The sequence below is a fragment of the Phaseolus vulgaris genome, chromosome 11 (assembly GCF_000499845.2).
Source record: "Phaseolus vulgaris cultivar G19833 chromosome 11, P. vulgaris v2.0, whole genome shotgun sequence".
NCBI classification, from domain to species: Eukaryota; Viridiplantae; Streptophyta; class Magnoliopsida; order Fabales; family Fabaceae; genus Phaseolus; species Phaseolus vulgaris.
In genome coordinates this window covers 48,252,155-48,271,966 of record NC_023749.2, presented here as the reverse complement: position 1 = coordinate 48,271,966, position 19,812 = coordinate 48,252,155, and the positions used below count along the sequence as shown (strand labels likewise).

Below are 19,812 nucleotides of genomic sequence, written 5' to 3'. Positions count from 1 at the left end.
TTACTTTTGCACCATGAGTTTGTTCTAAAATTTGGGCCATGGTTTCTAGGCCCCTTTTTGTGTTTTATATTTTTGTTATTCGCACCCCCAATTTTGTAAAAGAATCAATGTGCTCTAAATATCATGATTAAAAACATTGATTTTGTTATGTAAAGATAAAAGATACAAACAAGGATAATGAAATTTACAAAAAGTTGTATATGAAGAACTCAGTTACATAGACAAGTTAGTTATATTGGCCTAAGTAAATTAGTTAGACTAATTGCATAGAAAACAAACTATGGTAATAAGCATACAAACAATTACTTTAAACCAGAAATAATTGTTACAACATAATCAACCAATAACATTGGGTAACATAATATACACTCACAAGTTTGATAAAGCTCATCCTAAAGATTATTCATAATTTTTACACACATATATATATATTTATATATTCCTTTTTCTATTGAATAGGTGTCATCAAATTATATTTGATAATCACTAGTCTCAATTATGACAAACTTGATGCTCTTAGTTACCATCACTTTCTTCAAGAGAGAACAATAGCTAAAAGAAATTCCTTCTACAAATTTGATTGGTATCAGTGTAACTGATCTGTGTTCATTTTCTTTTTTACAACAAGGAATGGTTTGAACATCATGAGTAACCCAAGTGCTTGAACTAAGTTCAGGACAAAGAACACCATATGTGTGCCTGCAATTAAATGTACATCAGTAAGCAGAGCTAAAGCTTAGATTTCACATTTGATTTGGTCAATTAATTGAATTTTGATTTATTCTTCAAAACCATTAAATTAATGGAAATGTAATATCTAACTTGTGAGCACACGGATTAAAATTAACATATTTTATGCTTTTTGAATGTGAAAAGAAAAGCTTTTGACATTTAAAGTTACACAAAGAGTGTTCTCATCTGTCGTATATTAAACAAAAACCAGAATAAACTATACCTGGGAGGAATGAAGCATCCATCCTCTTTTGTGACCAAGTTAATCTGCATTCACCATCATCATATAAGAAAAAAGAGGATAGAAAGTATGTGAATAAAAACCTCTACTAATGAAATAATATTCAACCATCATCATATAAGAAAATTGGAGATAAAAAATATGTGAATAAAAATCATTACTAATGAAATAATATTCGACTATTAAAGTGTCTAAGTGGATTAAGTGGATTGGGGGTATTCTTGGATAAATTTCTCTATAAATTTTTTTGAAAGAGAAACAAGAAGAAAAAATGAAATGAGTTTCTTTTTAAGTTAATCCAGTACGAATGAAAACGTTCTTCTGCCTTTTGACTAAGTTAATCTGCATGAAGTATACACTCATATAAGAAAATTGGAGATAATTTATGGTTGTAGTTGTTAAAGTTAAGTTCAAGAGCACGGATGAATTGAGACTTAAAAGGTTTTTGCAAATTTTAGTTTTTGATTTTTTTTTTTAATTTTAACTTATTGATTACAAAAAACTACAAGCTAAAAAATACAATGAGAAAAGTTGTTTAAACCATAAATAGATTATTTGGGTATGTCTCGATGCAGTTGAGTTTAAAGCGCTTACCCTAGAAGATAACATGAACCTTATATCTGTTTTTAAAGAGGAGGAAGTCAAGGAAGTGGTGTGACAATGCGAAGGATCATAGAGTCCTGGACCCGATGAGTTCAATTTCAACTTTATTAGGAAAAGTTGGGAGTTTATAAAAGACGAGTTTGTAAAGGCCATGGCCTTGTTTCATGAAACAGATTCTATTCCAACGAGGTATGAGGAGTCAACAAATCATTTGTTTTGTGAATGCAGAGTTGCTTGGTTAATTTGGAATCTTTGTTATGATTGGTTAAGAGTAAGATCAGTCGATTTTATGGATCTTAGGTCTCATTTTGAACATTTCAAGATTCTGGATGCACCCACTTCAGTTAATCTTATTATGGGCAACGTGTGGATTGCGTTGATTAGTGAAATTTGGAGGCATAGGAACAACTGTTTATTTAAAGGTGGAGTGGTTGACAACATTGAGGTGTTCTCTCTGGCACATATTAAGGTTTGGTCCTGGATCTCTTCAAAGATACCGTCAGCTAATTTCTCATTCTCTGATTGGTGTCTTGAACCTTTGGTTTGTATGCATTCAATTTAGTTTTGTTATGAGGATTGATCCTTGTTATTCTTTGTTATTTTGATACAAATGAGTTTGACTGTAGGAGGTTTTGTTGGCTGATTTGTAGTTGGAAAGGTAATCTGTGAACATCATTTTACTGTATAAGGGTTGGATCACCCTGAAGTGGTCCCATTTAATTTCATTGCTATTTGCTGATAAAAAAAAAATCCAAAGGGGTGCAATGCATCATTCATAGCATTGGTACCAAAAGTGAAGGACCCCTCTAAGCTGGAGCAATATTGACCCATCTCTCTAGTGGGGGCTATTTACAAAGTCATTACAAAGGTGTTGGTCGAAAGAATAAAGAAAGTGCTAAACTCTATTGTTGATGAAAGCCAATCTGCATTCCTAAAGGGGAGAGAGATGTTGGATAGCGTGCTCATTGCCAATGAGGTGATAGAGGATGTTAGAAGGTGTGGGAGGAGAGGTCTATGCTTGAAGGTGGACTTTGAAAAAGCCTATGACTCGGTTAGGTGGGAGTTTCTGTATAATATGCTCCATAAGATGGGTTTTCATAGCAAGTGGGTTATATGCATGCGAGGATGTATGGAATCGGCCACAATATATGTGTTAGTTAATGAAAGCTCAACGGAGGAATTCAAACCAACAAAAGGTTTGAGGCAAGGTGATTCGCTTGCCCCTTTTCTTTATATTGTGATAGCTGAAGGTCTAGCTGAGTTAGTAAGACAAGCTAATAAGACCAACCTGCTATCAGGAGTTAAGTTTGGTAGAGAGGAGGTGGAGCTTAGTATTCTGCAATTCGCAGATGATATCCTTTTTTTTGTGAAGCGTCCCATAGCAATGTGGTAACTTATGTGGCTAAAAGAGAATACTAATGAATAATTTGTCAACTGCTAACAGGTCAAAGTTAACTAAGTAATTTCTATTAAATATCCTACTATACAATACACTAACACAGGAAATGAGCTACCTATGCATATTGTTAGAAACCAATTGCAAAGTAAATGAGTTTCACAATGGCATACATAGTGAGGGATTTAGAATTCAACAACTATAATCGCCATATCTTAAAGGAACTTATCATGAAGTTTCTGGGACAAATAAATTAAATTAATCTGTTATTATAAATTGTACAAAAAAAAACTCTATATATGCAGGTCTTATGGCAAGTATCATTTAAGATATTAATCCCAAGTAGAGTTCTACAATAATATCTTTTTAACTATGAGGTAAGTCGAACAAAAGTGGAAGAAATAATAGGAAAGCTTACACTGCACCACCTGTAGCAGGGCCAATAGCATTTAATAGAGACATGCCTGTCATAGAAATTCCATTAGCAGCACCCCTTTGGTGTTGTTCCTGTTTTCCAAATCAACATCAGATATGCTACAATTTCATCAACAACTACTCTCCACAATTTTATAGAATCAGAGGACAAAGAATTGTCCAAAAGTTTACCACTGCTCGGTTTTGTAGAAGGAGCAAACCAGTTACAATGGTGATCTAAATCCAATAAAAATAGAAGAATCAGTCAAATTTATAGCATACAGAAACTTTTCTGAATCAAGTAAAGTTATAGCATATCAAGTCCTCAAAATTAGCAATAAATGATTATAGAGGTGCACTTACAGAAAAAATATTCTTTAGAATTGAACAAATACTTAACACTATGTATAGTGCTACGCCTGACAACAATGGTATGAAGGGGTAGCTTTGCAAAATAGGTATGGATAAAATCTGCATATATGGAACAAAAGGGCATATTGCAAATAACAAAAAATGAAATGTTTAAATGAAATAATTGCCAGAATCAGATGAAAACCCACAGATGAGATTCGGCCAAGTGAAATAGGTCCACTAGCTTTTTCCACATATGGATATATGGTAAGTTGGTAAATGATAAGTGCAAAACCTGAACATTTTGAGAAGTCACTGAATAATATTTGTCATGCAAAGAGGTATATGAATATCAACACGTAAGTTTTATCAGCAAGAAAGAATAACTCGTTCAATCTTATACAAATCGGAAAAAAACTTAATTCGTAACTTTTTTTATATAAAAATAATTTTTATCATATATGCACAAAAAGATATGATAATTGAGATCATAGTAGTTAGAATTTTACGATTCACGATACGTATTATACGAAACAATACAGTTTCACCCTTTCACGATACGAATCGTGTGAAGAATCTTTTTCGTCCCTGAATCTTAGCTGTATTGTGTGATTCGCACGAAGGATTGTTGAATCGCGATACGAAACGATTTCGTATTGTGTGAATTAGTGTGGATTTTAAAAAATGAGTAAATAAAAAAAAGATAGACATAATTTGTTTAATAACATGTATGCACCACATTAGTTTTTTAGAGGTTGTTTTGGTGAAATTGTGTGGTATATTATATATATATAATTTATTGTATCTTGTATGTATACATATCTTATATATTTAAATATATATTAAATTTTTTAATGTTTATGAATCTTACGATTCACGATACGAAACAATTTACGATTCATAATATCCGTTCTCCGATACACTACTTGTATCTCGATTCTACTACCATGCTTGAGATGGCTATAACATTTTATATATCAAAATATACTTATATGAAGTTTCTTAAGCCAAGTGAATAAAAATTCAGCAAGACCAATAAAAAGAGAAAAACATTCTCAAGCAACTGTCATGTGGTTTCATAAGTAAAATCATAAAATTTGAGTCTACCAGTAATAAGAATTTATTGTATGTTCCAGAGATGCACCTGATATTGAAAGAACATTACCAACATTATCAGTTGTAAAGTTTAAACCCCCAAACCTTTGAGGAGAAACAGCCCATAAGGAGAAAACCTAAAGAAAGAAGCATTGATGAATGTTGTTCAGTTAAAAATACATGGAAAAAAGTAGGAAATATCCAAACAAGATATATAAGGACATGTAAAGAAAATTTCTAACTCCATTAAGTATCTTACCTCTAGATAAGTAATATCATGAAGTGAGAAAATGCAATATGCAATGATAGATGACATTAAGGGCCAATTAAGGAAGAGGTTTTCATTTTTTTGGATATTTTCATTGTCAGTCCCATTGTTTCCATTTTCTAAAGCTTTTGCATCTTCTATGGATTCATCACTGTAATTGTGGTTGTGAAGTGTTTCCTGCAGGCATTTTAACATATAAGGGTTTTTCATGATAAAAATGTCATCATTGAAATGTTAGAATAAAATCCACAATACTTAGAGAGGATAAAAAAAATTCACATACTGGAATCCAGATGCAGCCAATTGCTACTACAAATGCAAGTGCTGATATAACAAAGTTGGGTAGGAAGTATGGAAACCTGGACAATAATTCATGTTTGGGAAAATGAAAATTAGCACATCATTAAATGATAAAAGGGTAGAAAGACAAAGATGAAAATTGGATCCAGAAGAGAACTTACTTATCCCAAAAGCAATCCTTTGGAAATATATGAGGGTACTTTTCTACTGGCTATAATGAAAATTTTCCAAAAGATTAGAAAATGGCTGAACAATTATTTCAAGCATCTATGTTCCTCAACTAAATACAAAATTTCAGGTGTCAATCTTCTCAAAATACCATAAGTCTTTCAATTCAAAATAATTGTTACTATGAAAAATAAAGAAAAAAAGATAGGATTAATTCTCCTTGTGTAAAATACACACATATGATTGTTTATTTATAGATGAAAATAATAAACATAATAGAATAACATAAATTATGGGTTAAGTCCATTACATTTAACATTCTCCTCAAGTTGGTGCATATATGTACAAAACTTGTTACAAATATAATCAATTATAGGTTCCAATTAAAATTTAGTGAAAATATTTTTTAGCTGATCATTCAAATTAACAAACTTAGTTTTGATGTTTCATGATACAATATTTTCTCAAATGAAATGAAAATCAATCTCAATATGTTTTTTCCTTTCATGAAAGACGATATTTGAGCTAATATGAGGAGTGTCTGATTATCACATATGAGTGACCTCTCGAAATTGCAATTCTTTAAGTATATATTTAAGCCAAATAAACAAACTCACAAGTAGTTGAGGCTATAACTCTATATTATGCTTCAACACTAGATTTTGCCACAACATTTGCTCTTCCAAGAAATCAAATTATAATCACCAATAGAAACACTATCCTAGAGTGGATCTTCTATGAAACAAAGTTCCTACCCAATCATCATCTGAATAACATACAACTCTAGTATGATTATTGTGATCATATAGAAAGCATTTGATGCTTCTGCTAAACTAGGTAGGAATTTGACATTAGGATGCATAGGTGTATTAACAAATTTTGAATTCACTAATCCAGCTTCCACCAAAATATCTAATGCTTACTTCATTTGAGAGATAAAAATATCATTGTTGGATTGTGTTATCTCAATCCCCAAGAAATATCGGAGTTTGAAAGATCTTTGGTCTGAAAGTGGTAAAAAATATGTTGTTTTATTTGAGAGATGTCATGGTGATCACTACTTGTGAGAACATTGTCATCAAAATATACTACTAGATAGATACACCTAACACTTGACTGACGGTAAAAAACTGAATGGTTTGCCTTAATGCAAGTCATATGAAATTGTTGAACAACATTACTAAACTTTCCAAACCAGATCCTAGGAGAATGCTTGAGACCATATAAAGATTTGTGGATATGACATACCAATCTAGAAGAATCCACCTGAGCAAAAAAAAAAAAAAAAAACAGAAGGTTGCTCCATATAAATTTCTTCCTTCAAATCCCTATTATAAAAAACGTTTTTGACATCCATTTGACAAATATGTCATCTTTAAAGAGTTTTCATGGTTACGAATAAATGAACATAAGCCATCTTTTTCACTAGAGAAAACGTATCACCATAGTTCAAACCAAAATTTTATGTATAACCTTTAGCCATAAGACGAGCTTTGAGATGATCAATAGTACCATCAAGACCAACTTTGACGCAAAAACCCATCTACAACAAATAATAGATTTCACATAAGGTAAAGAAACAAGTTTCCAAGTTCCACTGGTCTGAAGATCACTTATTTCATCAAGTATTGCTCGACACCAACCGGGATGAGCTAAGGCATCATCTACAAACTTTGGAATGGACAAAAAAAAAATAGACGAAAGACAGATATAAAAAGGTTGAGATAATCAATGGTAGCTTAAAGTAGTATAATACGGTGAGAGATTACGAGTCTAACGTATACCTTTACAGAGGTAATGAGAAGATCAAGTTTAACCATCGGAGTCGGAAGGTGCAGAGGATCTGGCACTAGAAGAGAGTCATTTGATGGATGATGGGAAGTCTTTCGGGAATATTTAGGTACACTAGACACAACAAGAGGATAAAAAGAAACCGAAAGATGTACTTGATCAAATGGAGACACAGGTGAAGAGCATAAAGACTTAAAATAAAAAGAACACTTAATGAATGTGTCGTCTACAGGTATGAAACAACAATTAAAAGAGGGTGAGAAACATTTATATCCCTTTTTAGATCTAGTGAATCCTTAAAAAACACATTTGTGTGACCTAGAAGATAATTATCAAGATCAGACAAAAATTGTGAAGAAAACATGTAGACCCAAAAACTTTAAGTGGTAAGGGATGAAGAGGTTCATGAGGAAAATAAATAAATTGAAGAATTTTATTCAATAAAACCAAAGATGTCATACAATTAATTAGATAATTCATTAAGAATAACATCACCATGAATTAAAAGAGTGTGAGTGGTGTTAAGAAGATGTTTATTATTCACTCAACCACACCATTTTGTTGAGGGGTATAAGCACATGGGGTTTGGTGAAGAATTCCAAGAGATTTCATAAAAGTGGTAAACGAATGACAAAGATACTCACAAGCAATCTCATAGTGTAAGGTTTGAATCAAAACTCCAATTTGATTATTAATTTCATTATAAAAATATTGAAATATAGAAAATAACTCAGAATGAGTTTTCATTGAAAATACACCAAGTACATAATCATAAATAAAAATAACAAAATACTGAAACACTAAATTAGACTTAACACGACTTGGTCTCGGTCTCCAAATGTCAGAGTGTACTAAAACAAAAAGGGACAATGCACGTTGTGAGACACGACTAAAACAATAATTACAACTTTGTTTACCTAAATAACACAACTTACAAGACAAACTAGACACTTTGGACACACATGGAATAAGGTGAGTCGAAAGATGTTTTTGCCGACTCAATCGGCAATTGCTGCAAAACACCATTGAGCATTCACCGAAAAAAATAAAACTCTAATCTTATGTTATAGATACCATATTAAGAAGAAGAAAATAAATATAAAATTAATTTCCTTTGTAGAAAATACAGTTATTTATTTATAAATAAAAATAATAACAGAATAACATAAACTATAAACTAATCCTCTTACATTCAACCGTTACAAACAAATATATACTATATAGTTCATATGGAAAAGAGATAGTACCTGAGACAAATACCCTCCCAATGCTGGACCAATTATTAAACCTATGCCCCAAGCTGCACTCACCTAAACCCAAATCACAAATTCAATTACTAGTATGGAAATGCAGTTCTAAGAACCAAGTAAAGGAGCTGGTGTTGCTTACGGTTGAGAGTCCAAGAGCTTGGTGTTCTTCTCGAAAAAGTTCAGAGGCATAGGCCTGTTCAATAATGGAGTTAGGAAAATAGATGCAGGAATGAAAACTTGAATGAGATTGAACAAATTAAATGTGCACAAATTCAAAATTGGTATCCAATAGTACTTGTGGATGAAACATGAAATTGCTAACTGTTATGAGTTAAAAATATGATACCCTCACTGGTCCAAGCAAACAGTTGAAAGTTCCCAGAAGAAACCTCACGATAACAGCCATCCAAAAACTTGTGCTGAGGCCAAATAGTGTGTTGAAAATGATGCTGAAATCAAGTAAGCATTGAAAATTATGGGAAACTTGAAAGCAAAACTTAAAAGAAAGCATACAATTCCTTGACATATATACTTACACTGAAATAATTGCTATAATTATAACAGGTTTTCGACCAATGCGATCAGCTATAGTTCCCCAAAATAAAGATGTCAAACATCTGCCAAACATAAATGCAGAACCTGCAACATTTTGTATCATGCACACATCACAAATAAATAGCTTACAACAATTCAAGACTTCAAAAAATGGAAATACTAGAAGTGATCTTACCCACGTAACCAGCATAAGAACTGATATCAGCTTCTGTTTTCGCAATCTTAAAATCCCTTACCTGAATATCAATGTTAAATTATTGAGGATAGGTGCACCAGCATAAAGTTAATCATTAATCAAAGATTTTTCTCTCTCGAGTAATTCATAACAAATAACAAAACATGATGTGATAACATAAGCAATTAAAAATTGACTTGGTCTGTTTAGCACCGAGAAAACATTTCTAATTAATTACTCCGAATGACTTAGATTGAACATCATGCAGTTCTTGAGAGTTGAACTCATTCATATATTTGCAGATTTCTTTCTAAATTATTTTTATCATATATAAACAATGACTTGATACTTAAATTCATTTTTCAGTTGTAATGATGAATAAATAGAAACTTAAAATTGAACTTCTAGTACTAGAAAGAGATAACTATGTACTCAGACAACTTCCAACTTCCAACAATGTCGCAAAATCATAGTATACATAAAGTGAAAAGGTTACAGCAAAGCCTTCTTGATGGTTAAACTCACCATGAAATAAAGGAATGGAAAGAGAGATGATATTGGCAATGCTGTACAGAACAGAAGAAAGTGACATCAGATAGGACAAAGCAACTGATTCATGAAGACCAAAAAAACGACAACAGTAAAACACTAAAATTCCATAAAATATTTGAGCATTCAAGAGAAATATGAAGCAACCATCTCGATTCAATCATCCACCAATAGTTTACATTTTTCCTGTTTTTCTTGAAGAAAAGAATTTCCTGTTTTTCTTGAAGAAAAGAAAAAATGAACTGAAGTTTGGATGTGTATGAACTTCGATTTCACAGACTACCAATATGAGATTTTCCAACACAACACCACAAAAGTTCCAACAAGAAAACTGTTGTGTTCGAATATACAGTAACAAGAAAACACAAAACTTTTATTGACTTGAAGATTATACATAGTAAGTTCCTCAAATCCAATGTAACTACCATACTCATAAGTCATCTATATATAACCTTCCATATACATAAACTCCTCAACATGTAGAATCTAAGAAACTGTTGGTGTTAAGAAATAAAACTTCAACAGAGCAAGATATTTTACTATCTTTATTAACCATTACCTTTATAAACTATCTCTTAAATGTTTATAAGTAGTTACTTAGAAATGTTTATTCAATAATTAAAATAGAAAAATAAAGAGTCACATGCAGTTAAGTTACGTGAATTTATCTACAGTTACAAAATCATAATATCTAACACAAATTCATTTTCATTAAATCGAAACTCTAATCTTCTTCACCAAGGCGTATTATTTGAGAACCATGATCACAAAAACCAGAGCCAACTCTTGCAGAAGTTATAATGCTCAAAAGAGTGTTAAATGCTCACCAGTACAAAGCACGAGCATCCACACGATGAAAAGCTTTGTGAAGGGTACACCTTGTCCCTCACTCAACTCGTTGGCTTTATCCACTTTACAACCAGGGCAGTTCTCGAAGTACTTCTTCTTCTCCAACAATGGCTGATTAACAATCTCCTCTTCCATGTTTGTGACAGAACCCCACCACCCTTTTTCCTACACATTTTACATGCATGCATCATTCAAACCCAGAAAGGATTATCGTAACGTCAAAGTCAGTTTGTTTTGAAGCACATAATGAAAACCAGACATAGGTTAGTTGAGGAAACGAACATACACACGACCAGAGCAGAAAACCCTTAGACTTTGTCGTAGGTTTTGGAATGCAAGATGAACATCACCATTCCTTCTTTATCCAATATAAATAACTTGCACCTCTCATATTTATTTGGCTTTAAATGGTTGATATTTATTTATTTATTTTCTTGCTGATAAAAGAAAAAGTAGTAAAAATTGTAACTCAAGTCAAAGAAATGAAACTTAAAATATTTAATATTTTAATTTTAAAATAAATAACAGCATTTAATATCTCAAATTTAGTATTATAAAATATAATAATAATAATAATTTCTTAAGTAAAATACTTATTATTATTAATGTTTAGGGTTTACTGTATTCAACAAAGTCTCACATATGAAATTATTTAGAAAAAATTTGATACTTTATATATGATGGGACGTGACAAATGTTCTTTTATTTCAGACCGTGAACTAGAAACTAACGTGTGCTAACGAGTTCCACCAGTATGAACAATTATCTGTGAGAATGATTAAGTGGTCCATTTGCTTTTTTCTTTGTTTTCACTTTTATAGGATAAATTAATGATTTCGTCTTTAATTATTAAACAAGTGATCATTTAGTCTATAAAAAAGTTAAAGTTTAATTCAGCTCTTGAATATGGAAAAGTCATACAGTTGAAGCTTTATAAAAGTTTTTTTGATTAACTTTAAATTTGTTATAGAGAAAAAGGGGTTGAGAAATCACTAAAAATAATTAATTAGCTTACTTAACAAATAATCAATATTTTTTTGTATTAATAATATAACTCAATTAGCTCTTATTTACGAATAAAATGGTCACTTACTTCACTTGTACGACTAAAATGAAATCTTATTTAAGAGGGAATATTTTTTTTACTTTATCATATAATTACAAATTATTTATTGATTAATTGGTTTATTTTTATAATAAATATAAAAAATCACGTCAATGATGATTTGTAATTAAAAATTAATATATAATTATTTTACATAAGGACCAGAAAATAGATAAAATTATTTTACAAGTGTAAAGATAAAAAAATTATTTGACTTGTACTGGTATAATTAAAATGACACTTAAATATTTTATTACTAAATTGAAAAAGTATATATAAATAGAAAAATCAATAATTCAGTTTCACTATTTCTCTAGATACTCTTTTTTTTTTCTCTTTTGCTCTCTCTCTCTTAGATTTTGAGCATGTCTTTCATCATATTAACAATCGGAGGTCACCACTAGGCTTATGGTAATGGATACAAACAAAATAACCCGATTCGAATTTTAGTTAAAGTAAGTTTATTTTTTCTCTTTCTCTTTGAGTCAATTTTGAGTTTTATGTTGTGTTTGGATTGAGGACTAGAAATGTGAGGATTTGATGGAGTGGAAGTGTGAAAATTTGAGAAAAAGTGTGAAGAAAATTTGTGTGTTTGGATTAGAGTATGTTAGAATGGATAAGTGAAAAAAATTTATTGAGATATGTGAGTGAGGTGATAGTTGTGAGGATATTTTGAATTATTTTTAATAGTGTAAGATGTAAGATTACAAATTTATCCTTGTGTATAAAAAATTGAAAAATGAAATATGATTTTTTTTATATAGATTTTTTTTAATTAAAATAATGTAAAATCAAAATTAAAAAAAATGTAAAATTAAAATAAATAAATTAATTAAATACAATATTTAAATATTTTTGTGTTATATTAAAATTTATTTTATTAATTCAGATTATTTAATTTTATTAGTAATATAATTAAATATTTTTGTTAGTTAATATTATTTATGATTATTTCATTTGTATTATATTATGTTATATATATATATATTATTATTATTATTATGAACTGTGGGAAAGTAGGAAAAATAAATGTTACAAACAATTACCCTAAACCAGAAATAATTGTAACAACATTACCAAGCAATAACATTGAGTAACTCACAAGTTTGATAAAAAATTGTTTTTCTGTATGCCTTTTTCCATTGAATAGGTGCCATCAAATTAGCTAGTCTCAATTATGACAAACTTGATGCTCTTAGTTACTACCATCACTTTCTTCAAGAGAGAACAATAGCTAAAAGAAATTCCTTCTGCAAATTTGATTCGTATCAGTGTAACTGATCTGTGTGCATTTTCTTTTTTTCAACAAGGAATGGTTTGAACATCATGAGTAATCCAAGTGCTTGAACTATGTTCAGGACAAAGAACACCATATGTGTGCATGCAAACAAATGTACATCAGTAAACTCCTTGTAATATAATGCAACTAGTAAAAGAACCAATTAGGCAAAGAGTGTTCCCATCTGTCATATATTAAACAAAAACCAGAATAAAATATACCTGGGAGGAATGAAGCATCCATCCTCTTTTGTGACCAAGTTAATCTGCATTCACCATCATCATATAAGAAAAAGAGGATAGAAAGTATGTGAATAAAAATCTCTACTAATGAAAATATATTCGACCATCATCTTATAAGAAAATTGGAGATAGAAAGTATGTGATTCTAGTAAGGGGTTTAGAATCCATCAACTATAATGGCGAGATTTTGTGGTATGGTTCTCTCAAGGTTCTTATCATACATCTTTCAATCTAGTAAACTAACAGTAAGGTATGAAAGACACATATCTTAAAGGAACTTAGCATGATTTTTCAAGCACTAATGAATTAAATTAATCTGTTATTATAAATTATACAACAAAAACTCTATATATGCAGGTCTTATGGAAACTATATCATTTGAGATGTTAATCCCAAGTAGAGATCTACATTCATATTTTTTGAAATAAGAGAGGTAAGTCCAATAAAAGTGGAAGAAATCATAGGAAAACTTACAATGTACCACATAGAGACATGCATGTCATAGCAACTCCATTAGCTGCACCTCTTTGGTGTTGTTTTTGTTTTCCAAATCAACATCTTAGATATGCTACACTTCCATCAATAACTACTCTCCAGAATTTTATAGAATCAGAGGACAAAGAATTATCAAAAAATTTACCACTGCTCGGTTTTGTAGAAGGAGCAAACCGGTTATAATGGTGACCTAAATCCAATAAAAAGAGTAGAATCAGTCAAATTTGTACCATAAAGAAACTGATAACACGGGGTTTAGCATATTCAGTCCTCAAAATCACCAATAAATTATTACAGAGGTGCACTTACAGACAGAATATTCTTTAGAATTGAAAAAATACTTAACACTATGTATAATGCTAAGCCTGACAACAATGCTATGAAGGGGTAGCTTTGCAAAAGAGGTATGGATAAAATCTGCATATGGGACAACATGGCATATTTCAATTAACAAAAAACGAAATGTTGAAATGAAATAATTGCCACAATCATATGAAAACTCTCAGATGAGATGCGGGCAACCGAAATAGGTCCACTGGCTTTTTCCACAGATGGATATATGGTAAGTTGGTAAATGATAAGTGCAAGACCTGAACATTTGATAAGTCTTTTTCATGCAATACGTATACACAGATCAACACTATGTAAGTTTTTTTACATCTATGTTAAGTATATAGAACAACACATGTATGCACAAAAAGATTGCACAAAAAGATATGATACTTGAGATTGGCCATAACATTTTATATCAAAGTATACTTATGTGAAGTTTGGAAACCCAAGTCAGTAAAATTCAGCAAGACCAGTAAAAAGAGAAACACTTGCAAGCAACTACCATGTGGCCTCATGAGAATTCACAAAATTTGAGTCCAACAGTAATAAGAATCTATTGTTTGTTCCAGAGAAACACCTGATATTGAAACAACATTACCAACATCATCAGTTGTAAAGTTTAAACTCCCAAGCCTTTGAGGACTAACAGCCCATAAGGAGAAAACCTAAAGAAAACAGTATGGATCAATGTTGTTCAGTTAAAAACGCATGGAAGAAAGCAGGAAAATATCCACACAAGTTAGACATGCAAATAAATTTTCTAACCTCATTAAGTATCTTACCTCTAGATAAGCAATATCATGAAGTGAGAAAATGCAATATGAAATGATGGATGACATTAAGGGCCAATTAAGGAAGAGGTTTTCGTTTTTCTGAATATTTTCATTGCCAGCCCCACTGTTTCCATTTTCTAAAGCTTTGGCATCTTCTATGTATTCATCACTACAATTGTGGTTGTGAAGTGTTTCCTGCAGGTATTTCAACAATTATATTGCTTCTGTAGAGGAACTAGGCAGCATAAACAGCAAAGAAAAAGTGCAGTTAAGCGGAGAAAAACATACAAGGGTTTTTCATGATAAGATGTAAATGTTACAATAAAATCCATAATACATAAAGAGGATAAAAAAAGTTCAGTCAATGAGATACATACAGGAATCCAGATGCATCCAATTGCTACTACAAATGCAAGTGCTGATATTACAATGTTGGGTAAGAAGTATGGAAACCTGCACAATAATTCATGTTTGGGAAAATGAAAATCAGCACATCATTAAATGATAAAAGGGTAGAAAGACAACTTATACTTATCCCAAAAGCTATCCTTTGGAAATATATGAGGGTACTTTTCTGCTATTTCAAGCATCTATGAACTGAACACAGAATTTCTGGTATAATCTTCTCAAAACACCAGAAGTCTTTCAATTCAAAAACAATTGTTACAAAGAAAATATATATTGTATACTCCAGATGGAAAAGAATAGAGATAGTACCTGAGACAAATAGCCTCCCAATGATGGGCCAATTATTAAACCTATGCTCCAAGCTGCACTTACCTAAACCCAAATCACAAATTCAATTACTAGTGTGGAAATGCAGTTCTAAGAACTACTTAAGGGAGATGGTGATGCTTACGGTTGAGAGTCCAAGAGCTTGGTGTTCTTCTCGAAAAAGTTCAGTTGTATAGGCCTGTTGAATAAAGGAGTTAAGAAAATAGCTATTCTAATGGAAACTTGAATGAGATTTAACAAGTTAAATGTGCACAAATTCAAAATTGGTATCCAATAGTACTTGTGGATGAAACATGGAATTGCTAACTTTTAGGAGTTAAAAATATTATACCTTCACTGGTCCAAACAAACAATTTAAACTTCCCAGAAGAAACCTCACGATAACAGCCATCCAAAAACTTGTGCTAAGGCCAAATAGTGTGTTGAAAATGATGCTGAAATCAAATAAGAATTGAAAATTATGGGAAACTTGAAAGCAAAACTTAAAGAAAGCATGCAGTTCCTTGACATATATACTTACACTGAAATAATTCCTATAATTATAACAGGTTTTCGACCAATACGATCAGCTATAGTTCCCCATAATAAAGATGTCAAACATCTGCCAAGCATAAATGCAGAACCTGCAACATTTTGTATCATGCAGACACCACAAATAAATAGCTTACAACAATTCAAGACTTCAAAAAATGGAAATACTAGAAGTGATCTTACCCACATAACCAGAATAAGAACTAATATCAGCTTCTGTTTTCGCAATTTTAAATTCCCTTACCTGAACATAAATGTTAAATATTGAGGATATGCAGCAGCATAAAGTTAATCATTAATTGAAGATTTTTTTTCTCTGAGTAATTCATAACAAAGAACAAAACAGGAAGAAGAACATAAGCAGTTAAAAATTGACTTTTGTGTGTTTAAGCCTGAAGAAAATTTTCTAATTAATTACTCAGAATGACTTAGATTGAACATTATGCTATTTTCGTTTTTTTCTAAATTATTTTTATTATATATTTATAAATAATATTTTATAGATTACAAAATTATTGGTATTTAAAGTAGTTTATATTATTAATAAAAATTTATAAAATAATTTTTAAATTAACATCTTTATTCGGAGAGAAGTTGCAGCAAAGCCCTCTTGATGGTGAAACTCACCATGAAATAAAGGAATGGAAAGAGAGATGATATTTGCAATGCTGTATAGAACAGAAGAAAGTGACATCAGATAGGACAAAAAGCAACTGATTCAACCAAAAAACTGACAACAGTAAAACACTAATTTTCATTCAAAACACTGAAATCTAAAATCCCATAAAATATTTGAGCATTCAAGAGAAATATGAAGCAATCATCTCGATTCAATCATTCACCAAGAGTTGACCTTTTCCTGTTTCTCTTCAAGAAAAGAAAAAGGGTGAACCAAAGTTATCTTCTTCACCAATGCGTATTATTTGAGACCCATGATCACAAAAACTGTTGCAGAAGTTATAATGCTGAAAAGAGTGTGAAATGCTTAAGATTCTCCACTTTACAACCAGGGTAGTTCTCTTAGTACTTCTTCTTCTTCTCCAACAATGGCTGTTTAAGATTCTCCTCTTCCATGTTTCTGACAGAACCCCACCACCCTTTTTCCTACACATTTTACATGCATGCATCATTCTAAAATTGTTTACAATTTTACAATTCGTTCAATTTGCTTCTTAGCGTATACATATCCAATTTCCTTCAAATTTGTGGCATTTTGTTTCTTATTGAGTTCAGAAAATACCATAAAATTTAATAATAAAAGATATTGTGAAAAAATTTACATAATTTTTAGAACAGTCACTACTAGTCAATTCTAGAATATTTGTTTTTTTCTAACCCATTAATGAGCATTTGATAGGCTCCTTATGTTTGCTATCTTTTTGAGGTGGATCCACAAATCGGGTGGATATTGAATCCAGTGTTTACAAATAAGGTGTCAATTTAACCGGATCTCATGACAGATTCTTTTGAAGGGAGGAAGCCTAATGGACGAACATCTAAACCATCATATAAAAGAATAAAGGCAGAAGAATTGTCTGTACAAAAAATACAAATAGTATAATAGTGATGCTCAAGACTTGTATTTTAAACTAGTTTCAAAAGTACTTTGTAAATAAAGACACTCTAGAAACCCTTGACATATAAGCAAGTGTCTCTAGAGCATCTTAAGAGGACTTACACGACGTCTCCTTAAGCCACTAAACCTCACCATGTTTAAGCTTGCTTAACTAGGGTTATAGTAGCTTAAGGAGCAAGCTACCTTCATCTCAAATGAACAACATGTCTTCAAGTTTGCATTAATTGAATGAAGTATTCATAATTGAGGTTGATTCTCTCCCTAATTTCCCTCTACTACTTCTAAGCCTAATGAAAACCCTAGAAACTTCGTCTCACCTCTTTCTACCTCCTAGCACTTAAATCACTATCAAACATCATCAATTCACTCTCAAACTCGGTGCAAAACCTTCGATCATTTTGTTGCCACTTCATGAATTCTTCGATCTCCTTGGATTGCATCAAAATTTGTCCTAAAACACTTAATTCTAGACAAGGCACTGTAGGCCGAACTGATCCCAACCTTTAAGCAACTACAAAGTCCAAGAAACGCAGATATGTCCAAGCACTGTTAGTACCATCGTAACTTCGGCCATACGACTGAAGGGTGTCAAACGCTAAAGGACATTATCGAAGAAGTTATTCAAGTTGGTCATCTGTGCAAGTTTGTTCAGACAAGCACCAACACATACCGATCTCCGCAAAGGGAGAGGTATCTTCCTACTAGAAAGAACAGTACACATGGCGTGGACGAGAAGGATCACGTTGTTTTGACGATGACCAACGTCCAGCCAAACAGAGAAGGAGTGAAAGTACTGTACGTAGAACTCAGCCCCGAAGCGAGGGTCCTCAGAGGAACAAATGATCAAGACGCGACGTTCGAGAAGTCATCAATATTATAGCCAGTCCGATTCCACTTTAAAAACATCGGTTGGAGAGAGAGACGAATTTGTAGAAGTCCTTCTTTAGAGAACCGAGACCCCAAATACACCACGGGGCAGGTGAATACGATCGCTGGAAGATTCGCTGGAGGTGGATGTTCAAGTTCCGCCCATAAGAAGCACCTTCAAGCCATTTAGTAGGTCCACTCGATAACCACCAAGGGTCGACCAAGGATTTCGCTAATCACCTTAACAAATGATGACTTCACTGCCATCGATCCTGCCCAGGACTATCCCATGGTCATAGTCGTGGAGATAGATAAATTCGCCATCACCAAGGTTTTGGTGGATCAAGGCAACTTGGTCGATATTCTGTATTGGAAGACCTTTAAGAAAAGACCTTTAAGAAAATAAGGATTCCCGAATCAGAACAAATTGTTGGATTTTTCGGAGAACGGGTGGACACATCGCCCATACTAAATACTAAAGTGTACAAAAAGGCTTTTGTAGTTGTGTCTTACAATTATCATAAATTTCATATATGCTTATTGAGATCAACCTGTCAGATTATGTTTTGAGTGAAACCATTGTAAATCCTTATTCATTGTGAAGAATCCCATGTGAGATTTCATTGTTACTCTTTGTAGAAAGTGTTTTCTCATTCTATTAATATGTTTGATCTTAGGGGAGGATTACGACTGATTGCCTGATGAGGTAGAGAATAATTGGTGACATGTAGAGGTGTAAGAATATTGGGTGACCTAAAGAGGTGTAAGAATAATTGTGTACTTGAAGAGGTGTAAGGATACTTGTGTACCTAAAGAGGTGTAAGAATACTTTTGTACCAGGAGAGATGTAAGAATACTTGTGTTAGTGAAAGCTCTTAAGCGAGTTACTTAAGGGGATTGAACATAGCCTTGATTGTGTGATGAACCAGTAAAAATTTGTGTCTACTACTCTCTACTCTTACCCCATTAAATGCTAACATTGTTTTGATTATAATTCTATATGAGTTTAGACTCCATTGAACCTTCCCTTCTGCAGTCAACTGCACCTTTAATATATTATATTTTCAGAAGGATGTAGATCTTTCTCAGCTCAATTTCTGGTTTGAGCTTTATAAAAATAAAAAGTTGTAGTACAACAT

At 31.9% G+C, this 19,812-nt stretch overlaps 1 protein-coding gene and 1 pseudogene across 1 annotated transcript; both read right to left on the bottom strand.

Annotated features, from left to right (window-relative positions):
• Nucleotides 1–287: 287 nt before the first annotated feature.
• LOC137829381 (protein ZINC INDUCED FACILITATOR-LIKE 1-like) lies at nucleotides 288–11,112 on the bottom strand. Its single transcript, XM_068636188.1, has 18 exons — nucleotides 11,024–11,112; nucleotides 10,716–10,902; nucleotides 9,865–9,905; nucleotides 9,340–9,400; nucleotides 9,146–9,248; nucleotides 8,956–9,058; nucleotides 8,749–8,802; nucleotides 8,607–8,669; nucleotides 5,562–5,611; nucleotides 5,384–5,459; nucleotides 5,092–5,277; nucleotides 4,882–4,969; nucleotides 3,947–4,032; nucleotides 3,750–3,857; nucleotides 3,579–3,623; nucleotides 3,391–3,479; nucleotides 956–999; nucleotides 288–699 (listed from the first exon to the last, which is right to left on the bottom strand). Exons 2-18 carry the CDS (start codon nucleotides 10,870–10,872, stop codon nucleotides 587–589), a joined length of 1,467 nt encoding a protein of 488 aa, XP_068492289.1. The 5' UTR covers nucleotides 10,873–10,902; nucleotides 11,024–11,112; the 3' UTR covers nucleotides 288–586.
• A 1,746-nt stretch (nucleotides 11,113–12,858) lies between these two features.
• LOC137829390 (protein ZINC INDUCED FACILITATOR 1-like) lies at nucleotides 12,859–17,304 on the bottom strand (annotated as a pseudogene).
• Nucleotides 17,305–19,812: the final 2,508 nt, after the last annotated feature.

What these genes read in the sequence shown, in the direction of transcription:
- LOC137829381 (XM_068636188.1), bottom strand. Translation starts at nt 10,872, where the DNA reads ATGGAAGAGGAGATTGTTAATCAGCCATTGTTGGAGAAGAAGAAGTAC. An exon ending in TTCTTATGCTGGTTACGTGG is followed by an intron (nt 9,249 to 9,339) that starts GTAAGATCACTT and finishes AAAATGTTGCAG; the next exon opens with GTTCTGCATTTATGTTTGGC. An exon ending in TGGGAGGGTATTTGTCTCAG is followed by an intron (nt 5,612 to 8,606) that starts GTACTATCTCTT and finishes TTTTCATTATAG; the next exon opens with CCAGTAGAAAAGTACCCTCA.